This window comes from Osmerus eperlanus, chromosome 26 (assembly GCF_963692335.1).
Source record: "Osmerus eperlanus chromosome 26, fOsmEpe2.1, whole genome shotgun sequence".
NCBI classification, from domain to species: domain Eukaryota; kingdom Metazoa; phylum Chordata; class Actinopteri; order Osmeriformes; family Osmeridae; genus Osmerus; species Osmerus eperlanus.
In genome coordinates, this window is record NC_085043.1 from 310,364 (window position 1) to 336,228 (window position 25,865).

The following is a 25,865-nucleotide window of genomic DNA, read 5'->3' on the forward strand; positions in this document are numbered from 1 at the left end:
AGTGTGGGGACACATTGCTTGGGAAGGGGGCCATGTGTAAATCTTTGAGCCGGTGCCGGGAGCGCACAAGAAGAGAGTGAGGCGAATGGAGAACCGTAATGCTGGAGGGCAGTCGCCGTTTTACCTTGCCGGGGTGTTTCGTGATCCCGCGCATCACCTGCGGAGGCATATCAAGCAGTGGGATAAATCCGACTGCTCCCAGATGGGCAGGAGGCTCATGGTCCAGGGAGCAGACGACGAGCCTGGATATGTGAATGAGGACGGGTTCTTTGTTCCGGTGTTCTGGGACCCGTACACAATGACCTGGAAGCAGTGAAGGACTTATGTCTTTCTTTCTCCAAAGTTCCAGAGGAGGGTGTCGAACGCCCCTGAAGGAGCATTCGTTTTGATGGACTTTGGAGAAACAATTTTGAAAAAAAAAAAAAAAAGAATAATGCTTAATAATGAGAAGTGTGCATTTTGGCAAATGTGTTTGACTTTGTGCATACGTATATCCAAGTTGTGCATTAAAAAGTTGTAGATGCTTGCATACATATATAAAGGTTTTGCAATTTTAAGTTTGGTGTTTTTAAGAGGAGTTTTGACCTCTAACATACGCATGTGTTTTATTAGAAAGAATGTGCATTGGCAAATGTTTTTTAAGAAAGTGCTTGCATAATATTTTAAAGAGTGTTAAGAAATAGCTGGAAAATGTTTTAGAACCTTTTTTACCTTTTTTGAATTTTAAAAAACTTTGTAGATGTGCATCTTAAAATGGATATGTAGTATTGCTAATGTGTAAAAGTTTAAGACAGAGTGTTTCAGTATGATAAATGCAGAGGATGTGGTTAGGAAATGCTTGAATAGATGGAACCACATTTAACTTTTTGGAGAATACAGGAAACGTGTAGACCGATACCTGCGTCAAAGTCTAGACAGGGCCATCACGTGTTAAAAGAAATAAGAATGAAAGTTGGGGGTAGAGAGAAAGCTTTTTGGGAGTTGTACTTCGTGAGTCGAGTAGTCGAGGTTGTTTTTTCCTGAGCCTGTTTTCTGTAGAGTGTCCGCCTGTGCTTAATTTTAGAAAAGAGTTTCTTTTCTGTCAATTGTACTGCTGTTTTACTAGTGACCCAGGGTCTGCGTTTTCCTATTTTTTTTGTCGTGCCTTAATCAAGGAGGCTTTAGCTTACCTTTTTCTTTTCCTTTTTTACACTTTTGTATCTGTTCCAATAATCTGCCAATAAAAATTTGAAAAGACAGTCGTTGCTCTACCGCCCATTTGTGCGCCCCCCGCTCGAGACCAAGGGATCCACTCAGCGCCCCACACCGATGCTCAGGTGAGTTCCCCGGGAATCGCGACCAGTCATTTAGGCACGAAAACTGCCCAGCTGGTGTTTACGCGAAACAGGGTCTTGAAGTGTTCATCTGCTCAGACACATATACTCTCTCGATAGGTGCGGTGTTGCGTCTCACAGATAAACTAACGGGGGGAATAAGGGCGGAGGAGGGCCCTTGAACGTTTTTGTTATTGGGTGGGAAGGGTGCGGTAACCGGGAGCGAAACGTAGCCATAGGAATAAGTGATCGATAAATTATTTTTTTTTGCCCAAAAAAGGGCCTATAAACGTTTGCTGCTATAAAAGATCCCTCCAGGTTTGCTTCAGGAGGCCCCGGTGAGCGTCTGTGACACCGTGGTTTGGTTGGGTGCGGAGATTCCTTTCCAGGGAGGGAGGGAGCCTCGGACTAACTCGTAGCCAAGCGTGTGTTCTCCGCACACGTAGCCTATACAAATTTGTGAGACCCCGTGCGAGAGTTGGGTGGCGTAGCGAGGCGTAACAGTACATTTGTTGCCGGGGGACCAGCACCCCGGTCAGCGACCTCGAGTCCCCACACGATCGTTCGACAGACATAAATTATATTTATTATTTATGTATATAAAATTATGTTCAAAATGCTGGTAGGTGCATTTTCGTTTCAGACAAATGGGTGTTCATGTGTAGACTATGTAACCTGTGGCAACCCAGGGGCGCAGCAAGCCCGGGGTCAGGTGATCGGGGGAAGATATGTCCGGGATCCGCCCCCACCAGAGACAACGAGCTACACAGCTGCAGCTCATGAGCAGGAACGAGGATGGCCCCACTATAAAAGGCGGGCCACCCCTGCCGAAAGAGGAGATGGCTAGGAGTGAGTAGTAGCTGGACCCCAACACACATTGGTTAACCGTGACCCTAAACGCTTCTGTGTGTCGTTGCAGTGAGGCGTGGGGGATCCAGACAGCCCAGGAGACCAGTCCTGACTGTGCCCTCGACCGAGGAAGAACCTAATTTCTTTTTGTATTTGTGTTGGTCGGTTCCGAAAATAAACGCCTGCTTTGGGCAGATCACAACCCGTGCTGTGCTGTGTGGTCCTAGCTGCGCCCCTTTGGTTGCCACAAACCTCTATTCTCATGTCATGACATGATTTGCAGCAACAATCATGTACAATAGTAAAATACTTATAAGTTTTGTAAGGTAGATAAACATGACTAATAAACGCAATATAATAACCCATTGAAATATTCTATGAAGGCAATTTACAGGTACAACAAAATTTTATCTAGACATCCACTAATGGGAATTGACAGGTAAAAAAGGGAGATGAAGGCATGGGTAGGGATGTTATGATCATTGTCTTCCCAATAAAATTTCTGATACATCAGGAGCTGTAAATTAATCCACAAGTATGTGTTGAGCTCAGTTGGAGGTCTACACAGTTAGAGGTTGAACAGTTGCATGGTATATGTGCATTATTTACAATGACTGGAAAATTTCAGGAAGTGTTGGACTTGTAAATATGTTTTAGATGGAATCCCATTTTAATGTCCCACAAGCTCATTTACTGTAGAAGTGATGTCAGGTGTCCACATACACACATTGGTCATACAGATTATATAATAATACTATAATGGCTAAGCCTATAACTTAAAGCCACTGAGGGGCTGCTATTTGGACTTAAAAAACAAACATAGTCTATGGCTATTGAAATAGCTGACGTGCTCTCTTCTCACTCATGCTGCTCCGTAGCTGGCTGTAGAAATCAGACTCCAATAGTCATCATTGCGTTTGATGGCCATTTATTGTTCACATTGTTGTTCCAATGAACTTGCCAGTCCATGTGTCCAATTAAGCTCCAACACAACAAACATTGTACATCCACTTGAGCGTTTAACTGTGTAGCGATTAGAAGCGGTCAAAGACTATTTGTGCTCCTCCCATAACAGCACCCCCTGTTACCTGTTGAAAGGTTCCTACTTAAATAGGCATCCCTCCCAAGCTCACTAGTGCCACCAGTGGACAATTTGTGTCCTACACCCAAAACATGTGAAAATGGCTCTTACAAATACAATAGACAAAACACACACAAAATAACTATTTCTGCCAACCATGACATTATGGCTTGCAATGTTGTTAAATGTATTTAAAAATTATTTTAAAACTATATTTAATTATCTTCCATCTTCCTAACAAATAAACACAATTACAATCTGATTAAAATAATATATAATAGATAGTTTTACATTTCACATTATATTTCACATATTTCTTTATATATACACAAATATATAAATATAAAGAATTATATGAAATAATATAGTACATTTGTTGCTACGACAATAACAATGCCTGTCATGCAATGCAATGCCCCCCCCCCCCCAACAAAGCAGTACAATCTTTGCTGAATGTAAAACATTTTACAATGAAATTGCTAATAAAATTTAAAAAACATTACTGGTGCACCAAATGAAAACCAAATACTACATAATTGACCTTTCACAAAAAACCCTCCCTCAATTGGCCTTGACCAATCCTCCCTTAGCAACAGGTCACTACTTGAAGAAGGTCCAAGCTTTCGGTCGTTAAGGCGCAAAATAGTGAAAGGTGCAAATCTGACAGCAGGTACCCCAAAAGTTTAGAGGGAGGAGTAATTTGTTCCCAACACCCAAGAGGAAAGATGCCAGCAGTGGATGAAACAGTGTGGGAGGACCCCTTCTCAGCTAAATACTTAAAAATACGTACTTTTGCTCCAATTTATTATTATAGATAAATAGATAATTTATTATCTATTTAGCTAGCTATGTTAGATCACATTTTCGAACATTTATTTTAAATTTATGGTTACTTTTTCCAAGTATGATTACTACTAATATTATTTAACTACTTACCAACTTACATTACCTGCTCTAAAGTTTAGCTAAATAACATGAGCTATGGGTTGGATTGCATTTAAAGAGGGTCTCAGTGCTGGAGCCTTCACATTGCCTATGTTTCGTTATAAGGTTATTATAAGTTTGAACATGCTGTCCCAACAGACAATTACAAATGTATCATGCTTTAATCTGTGTAGCATTTTATTAATAGACGGCCTTCTCCCGAAAATTGTAAGCCTAGTAGTAGCTGTTGAGATCTGTATGCTTTTGTGTTAATTACTGTCCCCTTCCTTGTTGGTCTGAATTTTGTGAATATATCCCTCCACTGCATATTACACTCTCTTTTGCCTCAATCTGGAGGATTGAATCTTGGAATGGAGGAGGTTTGGTTTTTCAGGGGTAAGTGGATGGATAACGTTGATCTTGTTTTGAGAAAGACAACGTTGTATACTTTTTGTAATAACCTATACCCCATACTCCAAACACATTTAATTACATATCAATTATTATTTACTTCCAATGTTTTAACTTCAGGCATTGCAAAAACTTTATATTAAATTATATATTCTCATTTTGAAATACTTAATCATTGATACCTCATAAAAATTATCAAAACTTTACACATCTATACCCACATCAGCCTTGGGAACAGAGAGGCAGGGCTTATGGCTTAGAGGTCAATTTAAACTTAATAACCTAATTTGATCAAATGTTTTATGACAAGAGGCAATCAAGCTACCTTCAAAAGTAAGTTATTTACATTAAAAACTCAATGTTGAATTGGTTGAACTTTGCTAAACACACAAGTCATTTGTTGACCCTACTATTTGGTATAATTTAGCGTAGTCAACTAGCTCATAAATAAAAATAACATCACATCAAGGTTACTTGATTTTTTTTCCTGTCTTCCAGATTTTTTTTTCTAAAGACGCACACTCATTTTACAATTGACCAATTGTTTTTACTGATTAATTAAAAACATTATATTTTTCAGTATGCTTTCATATTTTGCATACAATTAGAAGGTATTGAAGGACCGAGGTTGAGGTCAGATATCAACCACTTGATGTTGAAAGTAAACTATTGTGTTAAAACAAGCAATAGTTGATACATGCATGCTGCCATCCTACCAATTCTGGAAGGGCCAGGGAGGGGGACAAGTTACTGGTCATCCTCATTTGCATACATGCCAGCCTCCCAACGCAGGGCAAATGTGCTTTTATGCCTGGTAACACGAGTGGCCTGCAAGACCTGCAATGCAGAAAATACTAATTTAGAATTCTCTCTTAATTACATTAGTACGAACTTGTATTCATACTATAAAAAGTAAAAGAAATGACCCAACAAAAAAATCTGTTCATTTTTAAGCAACACACTCAATTAAGTGGAGGGGACATGTACAGTATATTAACAAATATATTTTATGTCAAGATAATGGAATGATAATATCCTCAGTTGAATACAGATTATCTAAAATAAATATGGGAATTCAAACAGAGACGTCAGTAGACATATTCTTTCTTCTTCACCTCAAAGCTTTTTTGAAAGGTAATACAATTTTTTATTATTTCATAAACACATGACTGTTAAATAATGATTTGCAATTGTATTTATTATTATTTTTCAAAACTAATGAAAGGAATGAAAATATCCTGTGTTCCTAAGAAAATGACAAATGAAACTAAAAGTGAATTAAACAGAAACCAATGTAATCATCTGACCAAAATTGTGTCATTATTTAGCATGATCCAATAATTTAAGATAGCCTTTTTAATTTAACAAAGATACAGTAGTTAAGCAGAGTTTGTTCTTAGGTCCATTTTTGTTTCATCTTTACTATAACAATACAGGGCTGAAGTTTGTAATCTGCATATTTATTCTAATGACACTGTGGTGTATTCTACCTATATTCATTCTCATATATATATAGGCTATATATATTATATATTATTATTGTTTGTTCACCCTAATTAGTCCCTCAGTTTTTGGACTACATAGACAGTGTCTGTGTCAAAAGTCTCGATCCAAATTGCGTTGCTTGTATTTCTACAAAGGTTCGGTTGCATGGTTTAGGCAGAATTTAAGTTTTAGTGCAGTTAATGGTAGATAGATAGTAGCCACAGTCACAAACGTCACAAAGTCACACAACGAGTACATTCGTAACAAGGCCTGTACAATCAATACAAGCAACAAGGTTTGTCAATGCGTTCAGTGGAGACTGACTCAGTGAACGACAAGTATTGAGTCATTTTGCTACTTGCATAGCTAGCTACAACTGACAAAAAATACAGCACAGGGTGGTGTTATCACATAAAACATAGCTGTCTACATCCACGGTGTCGCCCTGTTTGTTTTGCAGATATTTCTCAGTTTTTGTTAGCTATAGCTAGAGAGCATCCGGGAGGTAGTGCAGCTGGCTAGCTAGCTGGTAGACCTGTAAATCGACGAGGCTAGTTGCAAAACAAAAAGGCCACAGGGACAGGCCAGGAGGAGCTTTATGTGAGTAAGTAGTCAAGGTATAAGGGAGTTAGATAGCTGAGCGGTTAGGGACTTGGGCTATTAATCAGAAGGTTGCCGGTTCGATTCCCGGCCGTGAAAAATGACGTGTCCTTGGGCAAGGCACTTCACCCTACTTGCCTCGGGGGAATGGCCCTGTAATTACTGTAAGTCGCTCTGGATAAGAGCGTCTGCTAAATGTCTACTAAATGTATAAACGACCGTTTGTGTCTTAATTAACTGCTAGACAACCGTTCAATTGGTAATGCGTCAAATTTCTATTTCCAGTAAACTTGTCATATTAGCCAGTTTTCCAAAAAGAAAAGTCAAGATTTAGGTCTGAGGGCATATTTTCAGTTTGCAGATGGTACTGTTGGAATTGCGATTCCAGCTAAGATACTGCCAGTATGACAACGTTAGAATCAGCTTGTTTCAAGGTGTTTCTTTATTAATGAAACTAGTGCATGATGCAGTCAGTGATTAAGATGTCAGTGAAACACACAATTACAGATTACTTGAACAATAGATGTGATGTGATAGATTTCGATGTGATTTCGGTTGATTATTCCTCCCCTTCAATCATACCAATTGCAATTGTATTTTATATCGTTGGAATGCTTGAACCTTTACAACGAGGTACAACTTGTATTCCTCTTAGCACATTTATAAGGCTGGGCTGACACAATTATGTATAGGGAGGGGACACAATACATCCTCCCAGTCCAGCAAGGTATAACTGCATTTACAGAATCCCATGTTCAACCTCACATTATAGGTAAGATACCATGATATTGTTATTAGGAATGTGGTCTTAACATTTAATACAACATTTAAAATAAATAATTGGATCAAATACCCCCACATTCCAGACAGGGATGGGAGCTTCCCATCCACTGTGGAACCCCATTTAGGCACCCTGTTTCCAGCCAGAAACCCTTTACTGGGACATGATGAGACAAAATCAAGAGAAGAAAAAAAATGCTGAACCTAAACTAACAAGTATATGGGTGAACCAAAGGCAATAAAGTTGATATGAACTAACGAACAAAAGTTATGTGACGTGTGTTATTTATGTGAAGACAGTTGTATGGTGTTTCTGAATGTTAACATGCACATAAAAGAAATAAGAAAGAAGGATAGTCAAGTCCCTGTGTGTGCCACTGTTAAGGCCAATTTATACTACTCCGACTCCGTTACGGACAGACAGACGGACGTAGTTGGACGGATTCATTGAATTTATAGTACTCCAAACGCTGTGGGTGCTGAAAACAATTCACCGCCAGAAGAGTATAGGTGGCGCTGCACTGTGATGCTAGCTAGGTTATCGAAAAGTCGGAGCAAATTTACAAATTAGCCGTTTCATCGATAAAATAAGCAAACTTTCAGCAATTACACTGCCCATTTCACATTTGAATTCAGATGCTGATTTACATGTACTGTTTAGCTGAAATATGATTTGTAAAAACTTACAGCAATGGCGGTCAAAGGATTCTGTTTGTGTTGTTGGTCATGGCAACCCCGCCCCTGACGCAAGCGGTTCTCACGGTTCTCAATACGGACCAATCACAGCCAAGGGGTATCCGTAAAATTAGGGACTAGCCCTCGGAGAGGGCGTTCCGCATTGGAGAGGAAGTTCCCTGTGTCCGTCTCCGTGAAAACGGAGTAGTATAATTCGGCCTTTAGGCGTCCATCACAGTGACAAAACAGAATAATAATGATATGCAGAATGATAACAAATATAAATTATACAAATTTGTTTCACATACATTTGGGTGTAGACAATGGTATAAGCACAATTCTTATGTCCCATTATTTTAGAGCAGCAACAATAATTTATGATTGCAAATAAGCTATGTTTTGTAAAGCAGATAAATGTAACTAATACAAGTATTTTTGCATGTATTCAAACATGAATCATTAGCTGATAAAATCACCAATGAAAATTGACAATCTATGTATGTAAGTCGAATTAGTGGATACTCAAACTAGTTTGCGATTTGTCTCATAAACATTCAAGGGTCTGATAGATCCAGTTATCCTGGCAAAACAGTTATTGTTCTTTATTTATTGACGGCAGCCCTATAGCCTAGAACAGCCCTATAGCCTAGAATTTCCAAACAATTATACGTCGCTCTAATTTTTGCAATACTTTATGGAATGCCGCTTGAGTCTAAATTAAATAAATAGGTAAATAAATAAGTAAATACATAAACAAATAAGGATATGAAATAAACCCTGAAAAAAAAATATGGCTATGAATATATAAATATAGCATCATATAAATATATAGCTGAATACAAAATAAATACATTTACTTACTTACAACATTTATTTATTTCATGGGACTTTTATTTCCTAATGCCACATGTATTAATTTATTTATAGGGACTTTTATTTCCTAATGCAACATTATTTTCTGTGCTGTATTTATTTCCAATCCTACATGCAAATGAGAGGGGCGGAGGGGCACCTGGATTTGATAGATGATGGAAGATATAAGTGGTGTCACAGATGGCCTTAGCTGATCAAATTGATCAGCATGGCTTGTCAGGGGACATACTTTTGGCATTGGGGATTTTGTAGAGGTACTTGGGCGGATAAGTGCTCTACAGAACATAGACATTAATCTAAAATAAAAAGTTTGAGACTTATCGAGCACCGTGTTCGTGTGCAAAATGTACAATTAGCTCCCTCTAGCACAGGTGCTGGAAATAGGGTCCAACTGCAGCGCTCTCTCCTCAGGCCCCTCAAAACCAGAACTCTCTCCTCAGGCCCCTCAAGCCAGAACTCTCTCCTCAGGCCCCTCTCAGGTGTAGCCTAGGTGTTACCGCCACCACTGGTTGGAGGACGTATTGCATTTATATGAATAACACGTTGAACTTTTCGAACTAATTGAATTTTAAATTGAGCCACAGGGACCTGCATATTTTTGAGTTTTTTTTGCGTCAATGTACTGAGTGACTTATGTGAATGGAAATACACTGTTCAATGTAGTCTCACAATATCGATCAAAATAAAACTTTAACACACATAATGCAAGAAATCCGATACTCTGCCTAGCTGCATGATCTTTTCTAAAAAACACAAATACTAATAGTTCTGACTCTGACTTTTGTGTAGTAATCCCCTGAGAGTACAGTTATGACTATATGGGTTATGTTTATGGAATAAATGTGGTTCTAGCCAGCTACTTTAATCATTTAACATAATATTTTGTGATAAAGTTAACCATATGTTACGCTATAGCCGAGATGCTCAAGTTCAACGTAAGCTATACATATAAATGCAATATATTCTCCAACCAGTGGTGGCGGTAACACCTAGGCTCCTCTTGAAAGAGGGGCCTGAGGAGAAAGATCCGGTTTGAGGGGCCTGAAGAGAGAGTTCCGTTTTTTTATGGGCCTGAGGAGAGAGCGCTGCAGTTGGACTGTTCTCGAGGAGAGAGCGCTGCAGTTGGACCCTATTGGATGATCTTGTGCAGCTGCTTTGGTCTGAAGATAACCACGCCCCTCTCATTTGCATGTAGGATTGGAAATAAATAGAGCACAGAAATAAATGTGGCATTAGGAAATAAAAGTACAAATAAATGAGTGCTGTCAAACGATTAAAATATTTAATCACGATTAATCACATTAATGTCATAGTTGACTCGCAATTAATCGCACATTTTTATCTATTCTAAATGTCCCTTGATTTATTTTTGTCCCATTATTTTTTCTCATTTCAATGCTCTTATCAACATGGAAAAGTGGATTGGCTTGCTTTGTGCAAATGTTTTTTTTATTGAAAACAACGTTGGCATACTGTAGTGTTCAATTTCACACTAACATGGAGCAGTCATTCACACTTGGAGCAAATAATCTCTCACACAATGTAACACTGTCCATCAATAAAAGGGTGAAAAAAATACTTTGTCACACAAACAGAGAATTCGCATCAGCTGTGTGCTGGCCATCAAGTGGTATTTCAGACTGGACGTGCTGCAATGATAGCTCAGTTCACAACGACAAAACACACAGATCACTTTGGTCTTGTCAAAGGAACCATTTGGCAACTTTTTTAAAGGAAACTTTCCATTCAGAATCTTATTGGCATCCATTTCGGCGTCTCGGGCTCGCCATCCACTCAAAACGTAACGTTAGCCGACTACTCTTTGGCTGGCTCGCAAACAAGTGTGTGCGGCGTGCCTGTTGTTTTGTTTCCGGTCTAGCTAGATCCGGTGTGGTGTTGTAGTTTTTCTAACGTTACTAGTTGTTGCAACAGCATGTGAAAAAAACTACAAAATTTGCTAGGCCAAAAAGAACGCTAATCTTGCGATAAAAAATTTGACGCCGTTAAAATGGGTTTGCGTTAACGCCGTTAATAACGCGTTTAACTGACAGCACTAAAATAAATAGATGTGGCATTAGGAAATAAAAGTCCCATGAAATAAATAAATTTATTTATAAAAACTTTTGAAATAAGTATGTATTTATTTATGTAAATGGATTGAGCTATATATTTATATGATGCTATATTGCCATCTTTTTTTCCCGGGATTATTTCATAGCCATATTAATTAATTAATCAATTAACCTATTTATTTATTAAATTTGGACTCAAACAACATTCAATAATACTTGGACCGTGTTCTGACAATAAACATTACATGTTTTTCCAGTATAAATGGATCTAATTAGACCATTGAATGTTTATGATGTCCCTGTGTGTTTGTTTATACTTTTGACTGGGGACAACGCGATCTTGTCAGAAGACTATAAAATGTTGATATGTTGGGGTACTATAGACCAACTGCAGTCTAGCCTAACCCGCAACGTGTTTGACATGGTTTCGCCAATAAATTACATTTTTATGAATGATTGAAGGGGTAGACAACAAACACTCTAATGAAATAATCACTGACTAACAACACGGAAATAAATGACAGATTGACGAAGGCACGTTCATTTTAAGTGCCATCTAGCTATCATTACATGTCAGTAACAACGCCTCTGTCTGTAGACTCATGGGTGAATTTTAAACGGACTACATTTTATATGTAGGGAGGGAGTCAGATGGCTGAGCGGTTAGGGAGTCGGGCTATTAATCAGAAGGTTGTTGGTTCGATTCCCGGCCGTGCAAAAATGACATTGTGTCCTTGGGCAAGGCACTTCACCCTACTTGCCTCGGGGAGAATGTCCCTGTACTTACTGTAAGTCGCTCTGGATAAGAGCGTCTGCTAAATGACTAAATGCCAGTGTAATGTAGATCACTGCTGTGGCAAAATACAAAAGCAGCAGTGGCAAGCACTTTGTCTAATGTCTGACATGATGGTGTACAACTTACCAAGGGAGAGAGGAACTTTCGCTTACCTCATTGTTCACATCATCGATAGGCTGAATTCCAGCATACTACAGGAAATAGAGAGAACAGGTTTTAGGGGGTGTCAATGACATGATGCAAAATGAGTCTTAGAAACTTACAGTTCACTGCATTAGTTTGCTAACCCTTGAATTCACAAGGTTAGGTTGAGGTCGGAGAAGGAGGAAGCATTTAGGAGTGGGGATAGAGACAGATTCAAGGAGTCGCAGAACAGGGGCCCGTTCTCCGTACGTCGCTTATTACATCCGAGATCAAATGACACATCCAAGATATCATGATCTGGCTAATTCGGTTCTTCGAACACACTTGTTGTTTATGATTAGTATAGCTGGATTGAGTTATATGTTGGTCTAAAAGGGGGTATGTATCGATAGTAGAAACCTTGATCAGCAACGCTGCTATTGGCTGCTCACATAAGTCTATGGCTGCTCACCGTGGCCAAAATGAGCGCCCTGTTTTTTCCGCAACAGAGCAACAGCTTGTTCGAAGGTTACTCCGAATTTGAAGATTTTATCAGAACGCCAGGGAACACCTCAAAGTCTGCAAAATCCAAGAAAGAGGGCTGGCAAAAAGTAGCAGACCAAATTAAATGTAGAGGAGTGACGCGTTGTTTTTTTTTATTTTCATACTTTCATATTTTCATTTATCATCTTTAATGTCATATGATGTGGTTTCAACAAATGTATTAAGTAAATGACAAACCCACAAAAAAACGATAGGCTATCCTCTCAAAAAGTATAGGCTAGCATAATATCGCGCTGTGCTTAATTAAGCCTATCTATCACGCAATGAGCAATTAATTCGGTTTCATGTTAAATTCTGCTAATTATTCTTGCACCTTCTGCAAAAGGTTCCTGTAGTAAAAACGTACAACACATGTCTGTGACAGACTTCCTGTATCACCTCTGCTTGTAAAGCCTCAATCTAATCGTGTTTACATAAAATAAACCTGCTCCCGAGCAGGTTTAAGCTTACAGACCTGTTGCTATGACAGCAAGTCCAGGATGAGCTTCGAAGAACCGAACAATCCAAGATAATGACAAATCGTCAACAATCAAATCCAGCTAACTGAGTTAGCGACGTACGGAGAACGGGCCCCAGGTTTAGCAAGGCGGTGAGAGAGGCTAAACGACTACTCAGAGAGACTAAAACACCAGTTTACGACTCTGCTTCTGTCTGGAGAGACAGAAGCTTCCCCCCAACTGATCCGGGGATCTCAGCTAGGATTGAGGCCTGCCTCGCAGACATCTCCGACTGGATGACCAAGCACCACCTCCAGCTGAACCTTGCCAAAACAGAACTTCTCATCATCCCGGCCAAGCCCTCCATCTCCCACAATCTCTCAATCACCCTGGGATCTGCGACGGTGACCCCTTCATCCTCTGCCAGGAACCTAGGGGTGACCATGGATGATGAGCTCTCCCTCACAGCCCACATTGCTGCGGTCTCCCGGTCGTGTAGATTCACCCTCTACAACATCCGCAAGATCAGGAGATACCTGTCTGAGCATTCCACCCAGCTGCTAGTCCAAGCACTTGTCCTCTCAAAGTTGGACTACTGCAACTCGCTGCTCGCCGGTCTCCCAGCATGCGCAACCCACCCTCTCCAGAGGATTCAGAATGCGGCGGCCCGTCTGGCCTTCAATCTACCCAGACGATCCCATGTTACCCCGCTCCTCATCTCCCTCCACTGGCTTCCCATCACGGCCCGTATCAGATTCAAGACTCTGGTACTGACCTTCCGAGCGGTGAACGGGACTGCACCCGACTACATCAAGTCTCTCCTCCAGCCTTACACCCCCACCCGCCACGTATGGTCTTCTTCTGACAACCGTCTGGTGGTCCCACCGCTCAAGAGCGCCCGGTTCCAACACAAGCTCTTCTCCTGTCTGGCCCCCCAATGGTGGAATCAACTCCCCACCTCTATCAGGGACACTGACTGTCTCCCCACCTTCAAGAAAAGGCTCAAGACGCACTTGTTCCGGGAGTACAACGGCACTTAAGAATGTTCGCAATGTTCGGGGCTATCTCGTTGTTATGATCAGTGACCTATGCACTTTTGTAAAGCTCTCTCTTGGAAGTTGCTTTGGATACAAGCGTCTGCTAAATGCATAAATGTAAATGTAAATATAGCAGCCTAAATTCAATTCCTAAATCAGCTTAGTGATGGCATCAGATAAGATAACTATTATGCAGTAAGGTTGTGCTGCTGTTGAAATTACATTCACATTTTGGATTTTTAAAAGTACAAATATGGAGAGACACTTAGCACAGACCTTTAAAGAGAGAGAGATGTGACCCTATAATTACAGCTTCCATGTCACCCAACAGATATAACTAAAGCCTGTATGTCTGAGGGGGGAGTCAGGTGGCTGAGCGGTTAGAGAATGGGGTGGTCGCTAGTTCGATTCTTGGCCGTGTCAAATGACGTTGTGACCTTCGGCATGGCACTTCACCCTACTTGCCTCGGGGGAATGTACCTGTACTTACTGTAAGTCGCTCTGGATAAGAGCATCTGCTAAATGACAGCACTGCTAACATGAACACTGATGGTAAAGCACAATCTATTAATGATTCCATGGTAAACCAGAGTTATTGCATAAGTTATGTTTTCCAGGTTCTTGTCATTTATTGTGCATGCTACCTTATATTGACCAGTTGTTATGCTTAATATTGGCTTAGCAACTATCAAAAACTGTTTACTGTATATACTACTGGTGATGATGTTGAAGCCCCCCCAAACATGCTCGAAATTTTTGTACATTATGCGGCATTCGCCTGTAGATTTTTTTGCTTTTTCTCTCTAAGCTTTTCTGCGCCTCCCTTGCGCTTTCGTTTCTCCATTTTTATCGACGCTAAACTTTAACGATGACAAACCATGTTAGGCATTAGCCAACAGCTCGTGTCTTCTTGGATTTGATCGGGTCAGGCGAGTGCCAATTAATAACATTAACCAATGGGCCGCTGTCAGTTTTCTATGGGCTGGCCCGACCAAAAACAAAACAATGGGCCGGTGTTACGTCCCAACTGGTTCCCAATTTAACTGGTTCCCCAGCTGTGCGTGCACCTATCAGTCTGCCTCTATCACCAGATTCGTCACAAATTCACAAACATATTACTGGCGATTTTCAAGTTGGATCTCATATTTGCTGCGGCAAACATGAAAGTAGGCCTATAGGCTACGTGCGCACTACATTAGGCTACCATTGGCAACAAATTAAATGGAGGCAAAATAAAACATTTGCAGGCTCGCATGAAGTGGGATTCGATCGCACTAGAGCAAAAATATGTGCACATCAATATCTGTTGATTTATACCGCAAGCTATACCAGCTCACAAGATGTAGTAAAATCGTTACGTATTTGTTAACTACGTTGGCCTTCAGGTAACATTTTGATTTGGCTTCTTCTGAATCAACTGGTTCCCATAGACACTACCCGAATGTAGGCTACTATGCACGTATTTGGGGTTGTTTCGAGGCAATAGCCGTATTTTCCACGACATCACAGCTCCTTCTGACACCACGTATTAAAAATTCATACTAAGGACGTCGCTGCTAACCCAGACAATACGATCAAAATACGCGTAACACAACATGGAAACATTAGTTTCCTATGCGATTTCGTGTAGCCTATGGCTGAGTGTTTCTTAGCTATATCGTTTGAAATCAATTCATTTCATAATTGTATATTCTGAACAAATGTAGTGAGCACTACATTCACGCCATAATAAATGGAAGCTAAGAAAATAAAAGATTCGAGTGGGATTCGATCCCACGAGCAAAAACACATGCATGGTTTTAATCCGTTGCATTACACCGCGAGCTACTGAAGCATGTAACATGTTGTTTTGGTTCTTCTGAATCAACTAGTTACCGTAGACACTACCCGAATGTAGGCTCATCACATATTTGGAGTTCTCTCCACCTTACTCATTTTAAAACTATTTGATAAAAATAGTATATAAAAGCATCATAGAATGTAAAGTAACAGCTAGCTGGCGTCAGTTACTTGTAAAATGCATAGATAACAGTAACATCTCAATTTAGCTTGCACCTAAGTTAAAACATATTTGAGTGTGCTAACATTAGCAATAACGTCAGCTCGTTTGAGGTTTATGCATAGGCTAACCATTAAATTAGCAGCACATTTCCCGTATTTAACAATGATTAAAGATGGGCTTACCTGAAAGTGATGCACGGGCACCAATTGTGCTTGATTTTGTGGCTTTGTTTGAACTCTGATGCATGAGTATTAGTTATGCCTATGCATAATATTAGAAAGGGAAGCCTACATAATGGGCTACTGGGGTTTTTATGCCCCCCCCTGGGCTGTGGGCCTCTAGAATTGTCATCACCTTTCACCCCTAAACGACGGCCCTTTGTGTAAGGGAACCCTTGCAATCTGCTGATAGAAAGGCAAATTGCAGCCTTGAAAGGCTGGGGAAAAACTGACCAAATGCGCAATTAAACTAAAACATGCGCAAAATAGCCTTAAATTAGCTTTCACACAGGGGAAAGCTAATTTAAGGCTATTTTGCACATTTTTTCCTCAGTCTTTCAAGGCTGCAATTTGCGATTTAGAAAATTAAAAAATATAAAATGATAATTATAAAACATATCTAAAAAAAACAGGCTCCTGGAATTTGATTGAGTGCGAAGATTAAAACAAATATATTTTTGCTCGGGTCAAATTCTAGTGTTAAGAAGGCAAGAAATTCGACAGATTAATTCTAGACATTGCACACTTGGTAATTGAAACCATTACAGGTGACTAACTCATGAAGCTGAATGAGAGAATGCCAAGAGTGTGCAAATCTGTCATCAAAGCAAAAGGTGGCTACTTTGAAGAATCTAAAATATCAAACATTTTGTTTACTACATTATTCCAAATGTGTTCCTTCATAGTTTTGATGTCTTTAGTATGAATCTACAATGTAGAAAATAACAGCTTACTTATAAATGTTTAATAAGGCATTAATAGTTCTCACTTTAGATTAGGTCACGCAAAAGCCTTAACTAACTGTTAATAAATGCTTTGTAACTCGCATTACTATTCACATCATTGCATCATTAGAAAGTGTTTACAAAATAGTTGTTAACACATCTGCTAAGTATTAGTGTGTATCATGTATTTAACTTGGCATACATTAATTAAAGACATAAGTAAATATGTTGTTAGTTATTTACTCATGCTTTCTAAAGGTTATGTAAATAGTATATTAACTATTTGCTAATGCTTTCTATAAGAGTTCATGTACCATTAACAGCTTATTTTACTACTCTTTTGCAACTGTGTTAACAAGCTGTCTATAGTATGGCAATGCAGTTATCAAATACCTTATAAATGTTATTATTAATCAAATAAATCATTTTTAACAGTGTTTATTAATGATTAACAGTGTTTAATAATAGCTTATTTAATTATTTAATAATAGCTTATTTAATCATTTAATAATGTTTTGTTAATGTTTTATAAAGGATGAACTAACTATTAGCTAACACTTTGTAAGTGCCGAAAAGCATTGACTTATAAAGAAAAACCATTGAAGTTGTGTCCAAACTTTTGACTGGTACTGTATATATAAATGAACTTGCGAAAGCCACGCCCCAAAACGGCTTTGACCAATCCTACCTTAGCTACCGGTCACTTCTTGAAGAAGCTCCGTCAAGCTTTCAGTCATTAAGGCGCAAAATGCCATACGGAACATACAAATCCGATAGCAAGTACCCCAGGAGTTTCAAAGAGAAAGTAAATTGTCCCCTTTCCACAGCCCCAAATCCAAGAGTAAAGCAGTGTGGTATGCCCCATTCTCAGCTGAATATCTTAAAGATCAACAAACATACTTTTTTCTGTTTCAACGTACTGTGTGGCTATTGTACTCTCTCTGAAGCCCTACGCTAGCTAACTATTAGATGTGATATACTTTCGCAAAACTGGATAAAAAAATTTAGGTTACTATTTACTAGCATCATTAGGCCTACTTCTAATATTATCTCAGTAGTAGCTAGCTTTTAGAGCTACTATGACCAACAAACTAAACTAACCGCTGTAAAGTTAAGGTAGATGGAGCTAGAGGCCAGGTAGGTACAGAAGCGAACGAAGAAGCGAAAACTAAGGTGGGCATGGCTTATGCGAAAAGCCCTCTTTAAATTGAGATCTTGATTTCAATTTTTTCAAGAGTTGCAAGACAGTTACCCTAGTGTGTTTGGGTACAAATGAGTGTGTTTGGGTAAAATAGTGTGTGTTCGCGTACAGTAGAGTGTTTGGGTACAGTAGTCAGTGTTTGGGTAAAATGGTGTGTGTTTGGGTACAGTAGTGTATTTCCTGTAGTGCAGGGGTCACTAATTGGCGGTCCGCGGTCCGGGATTAATTCATTTTGACGGAACGTTTCCATTTTAACCGGCACATCTTTTTGTTCCAACTAAATGTGGTTTCTATCTTACTTGTCCAATACAAAGGTCCAATCAGGAGCTTTAATAACTGTAATCACCATGACAACTCACTCACTGAAAGTTGGCCGCAACCTCTGTGGGTCAGGTTGTTTGTGTCATTCGCAACAACGCAGGCTAATCGATTTGCTAACAGTACCTGTTTCTTGGTACTGTCATGTCACACATGGCGTGCTCTAAACCCGGCGAAAAGTTGATTCCAAAAAGACCTAATTTCAGACGAGTATGCATTTGTGCTGCCGGTGGGGAGCACAAAACCAATGTGTTTAATATTGCCCTTGTCAATAGTGGTAGCTAATGTGAAACGTCACTATCATGGCCGTGGGAACTAGGAGTGCTGTAGCAACCCCTGACAGCACGAGAATTTCCAATGATATGACTTGAAAATTCACCACCATCACCCAGCCCCGCATTAGCGGACTGGCCATCGGGAGCACCGGGAGAAGAATAACAATGGAAAACCAGGCTAAGAAACGTAAGGGTGGGGCTGAAAAATTAAGAGACATCACCTTCACTAGACAAGGTTTTACCAATTGAAAAACGGCTATGTCCCCCCTGATAAAATATCCTATGTTCCCGCGGCTATGGTCACTATGACACAAAGCATGGACACTTTGAACAAAATTACCCCCAGAACTCTGAGGTAAGGGCCAGAAAAATAAACCATAATTGTTCCGGACCCTGGACTGAATACAAATTTGGTTAGTGGACCTTTTGGGTTTCTAATTGAGTACCCCTGCTGTAGTGTGTTAAAGCATAATTTGTAATTTGTTATTATTTTTATAAATAACTTGACATCTCAAGGAAACAAAGTAAATGTACTTGTTATCATGGGAAAACAGTGGAATAAAATGTATGGAGGTATGGCCTTTTACGGCTTCCATAATTTTCATCCAAAATTATTTGTTAGGGTTACATTTTATTCATTATATTTTGTACATGAGACCTAAGAAGGGGGCATACCTTCATACATTTTATTTACCGTATTTCTTCGATTAAACGCTGCAGCGTTTATTACACAATGTTCATTTTTGGTGTGGCGTTTATTCGATGGCAGCGTTTATTCGAGGGCGGCGTTTAATTAGTAAGAGAGATTTAGTGCAGTGCAGCCATAGACAAACAAAGAATAGACAAGGAAGTCAAACACAAAGCCTAGTGTAAAATTGAAGCGGCATGAGTGTCTACATTGTGTAGAAATGCCAAAGCATGCCAAAGCATGCCAAAACGTTCTTACACTTTAGCTTTCAAACAGAAAGCTGTGCAGAAAGCACTCACCAGCAGCAACAGATCTGTAGCGTGCGAACTTGGGGTTGATGAAAGGCAAATTTGCGAGTGGCGAAGTCAGCTACCTTTCTATATTGTACACTTGTGATTTACTTGTGTAATAAATACAGTGTTTTAATTTAACCAATTAAATAACCGTTTTCAGATTTTTTTGGTGCAGCGTTTAATCGAAGGCGGCGTTTATTGCACAATGTTCATTTTTGGTGCGGCGTTTATTCAAGGGTGGCGTTTATTTGAGGGCGCGTTTAATCGAAGAAATACGGTACTCAGTTTTCCCTTGAGAAAGATTTACTTGAATTTGTTTACCCAACATAACAGCATTATTTTCTTGAGATTACGACATTTTGCGATCCCTAGATTATGACATTAAAGGTGTCATTGACTGGGTTTTGGGGGTATTTCACACTGTTCCTTAAGGTCTCCGAATAGGGTATGTAACGTTGGTTGGGCTGAAAATGGCCTGGGTGCTGTTGTATGAGCCCTGATGCATCCTGTGAAATAGCCCTAGGAAAAACCAGAGGTTTTCTCCCTTTTATGGTATGCTCATGAATATATAGATGAGCTGCGTGCTGATTGGTTGGTGTACAACAAGTGAAGCTGCGGAGCAAAAACGCAACACGGCCAACAGCACTCACTGAAACATCGAAGGTGGAGACTTGAAATAAAAACGTACAGATAAATCTATTGTGTCTACACAACACTGTTTTCAACAGATTGACTAGATATCATTTGAAATGATAACTTTAGTTGTTTCCACTTCTGTTGTCGAAGCAAACGGGATCGACTTAGGTGGGTAACGTTAGCACTACAGCTTACCAAACAAACTATCGTGATTCAACTCAGCTTTAGTTAGCTCTAGCTATCTTGCTGAAAAATAGATCTGGACAAACATGCATCTTGAATTGTAGATTTACATGACAACACAGGTTATTTATTTGAATGAAACACAGTCAGGAACATGAAATAACGTTAGCCCCATTGCCAATAAACTAAATCATCACACATTCTACCGATGCTAGATACAGGCAGGATACGTTAGCATTGATAATAACTGTTAGCGATAACATCATACTACAGCTTGCGGTTGTGATGAACATAAGGTCGGAACAGCACCTCTTTCCAGCAATAGCTTCATAGCAAATCCTGCTTTACATTGTCCCAGGTTTCTTGTCCTTGGTGAAATGGTTTGAGCAAATGTGTAATTGAGGGTCAAACTGCACAGGGATCTTCTCATAGACAAACATCACAGCCCGTCGAGTGTTTGGTTCCTTAGGAAGACTCTGAAAAGTGTCAGCATTCCCTGTACAGCCTGGAACACTGCATTTACCACCGTAGTCCATTTTCGATATCTTTGAAAAACATTCTTCTTTGTAATTCTGTGGAAGTACACAGAGCAGCGCGCAGCAAATTTTGGGGCGTGATAAAGGAACAGACCAGAGCCAAAAAAGGTGGTGCTACATTTGTGACGTCACAAATGTAGCTTTTTCGAAAATCGATCGTTTTACAGCTCCAGTTTAGAATTGTGAGATTTAGAGAGGAAAGAGGTGTCAATGGACTTTGAGGTTTACTGTATGTCGATTTTACCCACCGAACTGTCGTTATTCAACTATGACAGGGTAAACTCGGTTTTGCAATCAATGACCCCTTTAATAACTTGGGTTAGCAAAGTAAATAAAATGCATGACTGTATGGCCTCTTTGGGCTTCGTAATGCTCTAAATGTAATCATTTTTTTTCTATATAAATTTTTTTATGCTAGCCAGTCAACTCAAAAGTAAATAAAAAACATATGAATATTTGCGTACACATAATAAATTGTTCGTTTTTAAGACATTTGTCATTAGGCTTGAATTTTTGCTAAATGTGAAACGGTCCAGTCAAAAGGGGACGTTGTCGGTGAGGTCATTTCTCAGTTTTTTACAGATTGTAAGCTTTCAAATTATGTGTCATACCTATTATGTGTTGGTAAACTTTTTTGTAAAAAAAGTTGTGTTCCATCAACTTAGATTAAGGAAAAGGGTCTGTGTACTTTGCGGCCAATGGATTTTCTATTGAAATAAGAAAACCAAAATCGGGAAACGAGCCATTTTCCGTTTTGATAATAGAAAACGGAAAAATAAAAAACGACCCGTTATCTGATTTTCTTTGATGTGCTTAAACATGGAAATCGGGAATTAAAATAGTGTGTGGAAATCTTTTTTCTAAATTTTGCGGAGATTTTTGTGTTGTGACCCGGAAGTTGCTCCCACGAGCTTGACAGTCACATATGCAGGATGTCAGTCAAGCCTCCACCCCTCGCCCCTCGGCTTGAAGCAACGGTCCCGGTGGATGTAGGTGGTGTTGCATTTCTTGTTAAGACTTCCGGCTCTTCCGGTCGTTTTTATTCTATTAACTCCAGTCAACATTTAAAAAACTATCTCCCCCAATATTTTTTGTTCGATTCTCGAACCTGGCTCATACTACTAGCTTTTTCATAGAAGAATTTTTCCTGATTTTTGCTAAGTTTGAAACCAATCCGAAATGGGTAAACTAGCACCCCATTTATTTGCTTACGTCAATAAAAGTTGCCTGCAAATGTGCTCGCGGATACTAACAGGGCACGAGCACAAAAGTTCACATTCCGATAGCCGATTTACCTGGAGCTGAATGAGCCATATTGAATGAGCACAGGGAGAAATGGCTTGAGTTGCCTGCCCTGTTGTAGCAAGTTTAGCAAATGCTTGTCACACATACATGAAATGTTGTTACTATAGTTTATTCCCGTTATTTTAAAACAGATTTGATTTTTCGGTCAAGAAAGTTTTTACGTTCATGACATGATGGCAAATATTATATTATGTTAAGCGTGAGCATAGATAGTTGACATGTCTATCTGGAGCAAAGACGAAGATTAATACTTTAACTGATAACCACAATAAGAAATGATATAAATATGAATAGTCTTGCCTTCAGAAGCTTTTGTTAAACACACCCATTATTCTTTTTTTTTAATCGTGTCATCAAGCCAGACTGCTTTTGTGGGACAATGAAGGTCCTCAGTGACTATGTTTCACCCCCACTTGTATCTGATGGAAACGTCTTGTTTAAAGGCCTAGTTATGTTAATATGCCCCTTTCAAAGGCAAATGTTAAATAAAGTATATTTTAGACACACTTCTCAAGCTTTTATTTATTACATTATTTCCAAGTCTTATTAGATCACGTTATATCCATTAATAGGCGTTTGGTTTTGTAGGTTGAACATATAAAACACAGGCCACATTTCTACACTGATATGTAAATTGAAGGCAGTGTGAATTTCGTGGCATTTCGTTTGAATATACAGTTGACAGTAAGCTATGGTAAGTCTGCATTATGGAAGATTTCTGTTACCAAAATAACAATTAAGCTTTCTTTGCCTGGCAAGAACAACGGCGGAGCTAGGTGTTCATGTTAACAGTTTATTTAATCCGATACAATGCGTTGGAAATCATACTCAAATCACAAGAAAAAAAGCAACATATGTGATGAGTTCCTTCTAGAATATCCCTATATTTAGCCCTATAGCCTATTTTTGTAAAAACCAAGTGAAAGGAATACTATACAGTGACAGCATACATTTCCGTAAAGTTTGCATCATGTCTCTGATTCTTATTGGATTTGTACCCCATTCTGCCACTGCAATGCCTTAGCTCACACGCCTGCAACCATATAAATCTATGCTCGCGACTGGTTGTCGCAAAGTATGACGTGTACAGCTAGTTGCAAGTGTGCACGAGGTCTCGGAGCTAGGGAAAAAAAGAGCCACTGTTTAAAGCTAGACCGGAAGAGTCGGAAGTGGAAAGATCCAGTCGGTCCAGTTTCGCGCTCTCACTTGCCTCACTGAGCACTTTTCATAGAAATGAATGGGGACGCCATCTTGGAAGACAAAAGTTGCTTCCTCTAGTAATATTAACTCTATGATGTCAGCAGAGGGCGCATAGCAGAGCAGATGAATGGTAAAATTGCTCGCAGAGCAATCGAGCCTCAATGCAAAATTGGATTACATCGGACTGAAGCATGGTTCCAGAGTCTCATCAGCCACCTCACAAAATAAAGAAGGTTCTACACCTAATTTGAATATTTTTCTAAGAAAGTCAGCGACCAGATATATTTTATAAATTATTTTAAAGTGAGTCTCTTTGACTTTTGGGGAAATGGGCCATTTAATGAATTTTAAATGTGTTTTTTTTATGGACAATGCAACCATATTCGGAACCTGTACACACAATCCTCTGTTATCAAAAAAATATTTATATTTCAAAGCATCACTAATATATGTATTATCACATTTACTGTAAAATAAAGTACAATCATTAATAAAAACATTTGGTAAAGTTGGTAAGGGTCTTCTGACATATAACAATGTGCTTTGAACTAACTGTAATAATGGTATCGGTATTGCTTTACAGATCTTGTTGTATTCTCTATAAGTATAGTTTAAATTATATTTGTCGAAGAAAGCTTTACATTCCAAAAGGTTACCAGACATCTATAACATCATTCACAAACACAATGCCCTTTTCATACCAATCAAATTTAAACAATGATTTCCTATTGATTACAATGACCCTATTGTTCCATAAGGCTGTAATTTTTTAAGATAGAACTTTTTTGCTCGAAGTTGATAGGCTCGAAATGTTTAAGCTCAAATTTTTTGCGGAGCTCGAATTTGAGCATCCTGAATTTCTGAGTCTTGAATTTTCATTGAAATATATATTCATTATTACATTTACATTTAGATTTAGTCATTTAGCAGACGCTCTTATCCAGAGCGACTTACAGTAAGTACAGGGACATTCCCCCGAGGCAAGTAGGGTGAAGTGCCTTGCCCAAGGACACAACGTCAGTTGGCATGACCGGGAATCGAACTGGCAACCTTCGGATTACTAGCCCGATTCCCTCACCGCTCAGCCATCTGACTCCCATATAAGCTCATATGTGAATTCGGTGTTGTTTAAATTTCAATATTAAGTATTCAATGCCTTTTAAAATTCAAAACATTATGTCACTGATTTGACTCTGCTGACATCCTGAATATGTGGACTGTCAAGCTCGTGGGAGCAACTTCCGGGTCACAACACAAAAATATATGCAAAATTGAGAAAGAAGATTTCCACACACTATTTTACTTCCCGATTTCCATGTTTAAGCAAATCAAAGAAAATCAGATAACGGGTCGTTTTTTAGTTTTCCGTTTTCTATTATCGAAACAAAAAACGGAAAATTGGTAGTTTTCCGTTTTTTGTTTTCCTATTTCTAAATGGTAGTTTGGAAACAGCTCGTTTCCCGATTTTGGTTTTTCTTATTTCAAAACGAAAATCCATTGTACACGGACCGAAAAGCCAGACTTATTTAGACAAGTCTTGCTTACTTCAGCGAGAGTTCCGTTCCATTAAGGTGGCTTATTCTAGTTCTAGCTACGTAACCAAGGTAATAATTTCAAACAGGCGGAAACAGAATCTCAAAAGACAGTTCCGTCAAGTAAATTTCAGTATCCTGACTAATATCTGTGGAAGAGGTATAGGTTCAGCAGGCCCAGCATAGTTTATCTAGATAGATTTTATTGTCATTCTTAAAAATATATATAGAAAAACACTTTAGCAACTCTTAGGGATGGCAATGAACACATAAGAGCAGCCTACCATCTTTAGTAGAAAGTAGTAGAAAGGAGAGTAGTAGACTGCAGTCTATGTAGGTAGGCCTAGACTATGTAGTCTGCTGGAATCACACACAAGGAAGCAAACTCACTGTAGCCAAGCCTTGACCACTGTTCAGTCTGTCTGCATCTCTGTGTGTCTTTGCATGTGGGACATTCTTGAACAAGGTTGGTGACTTAAAAAGGTTTAGCAAAGGCAACTATCCCAGGAAATATGAAGGGTATATACCTTGCTCCAAAGCATGACGTATAAGGAAAAAGTCACCCATGCAATGAGTAAATTAACAGCTAGTTTTGGATGTAAAGGCAACTACTTTAGTACTAATACATAGTACTACTTTAGTACTACTATATATATATATATATAAAGAACAGTGGCACAGGGCTGATAATGTGCAATTACTAAAACCTTTACAATTATACTATTGGGGAGAT

General features: G+C 39.2%; 1 protein-coding gene across 1 annotated transcript in view; it reads right to left on the reverse strand.

Annotated features, from left to right (window-relative positions):
• Positions 1 to 1,901: 1,901 nt before the first annotated feature.
• Positions 1,902 to 25,865, reverse strand: part of misp (mitotic spindle positioning) — a 38,769-nt gene continuing 14,805 nt past the window's right edge. The window contains exons 7-10 of the mRNA XM_062452340.1: positions 12,012 to 12,050; positions 8,131 to 8,337; positions 2,415 to 5,415; positions 1,902 to 1,988 (exon numbers count right to left, since the gene is read on the reverse strand). Coding sequence (XP_062308324.1) covers positions 8,224 to 8,337; positions 12,012 to 12,050 — 153 coding nt within the window. The 3' untranslated portion in view covers positions 1,902 to 1,988; positions 2,415 to 5,415; positions 8,131 to 8,223. The remainder of the gene's footprint in view (positions 1,989 to 2,414; positions 5,416 to 8,130; positions 8,338 to 12,011; positions 12,051 to 25,865) is intronic.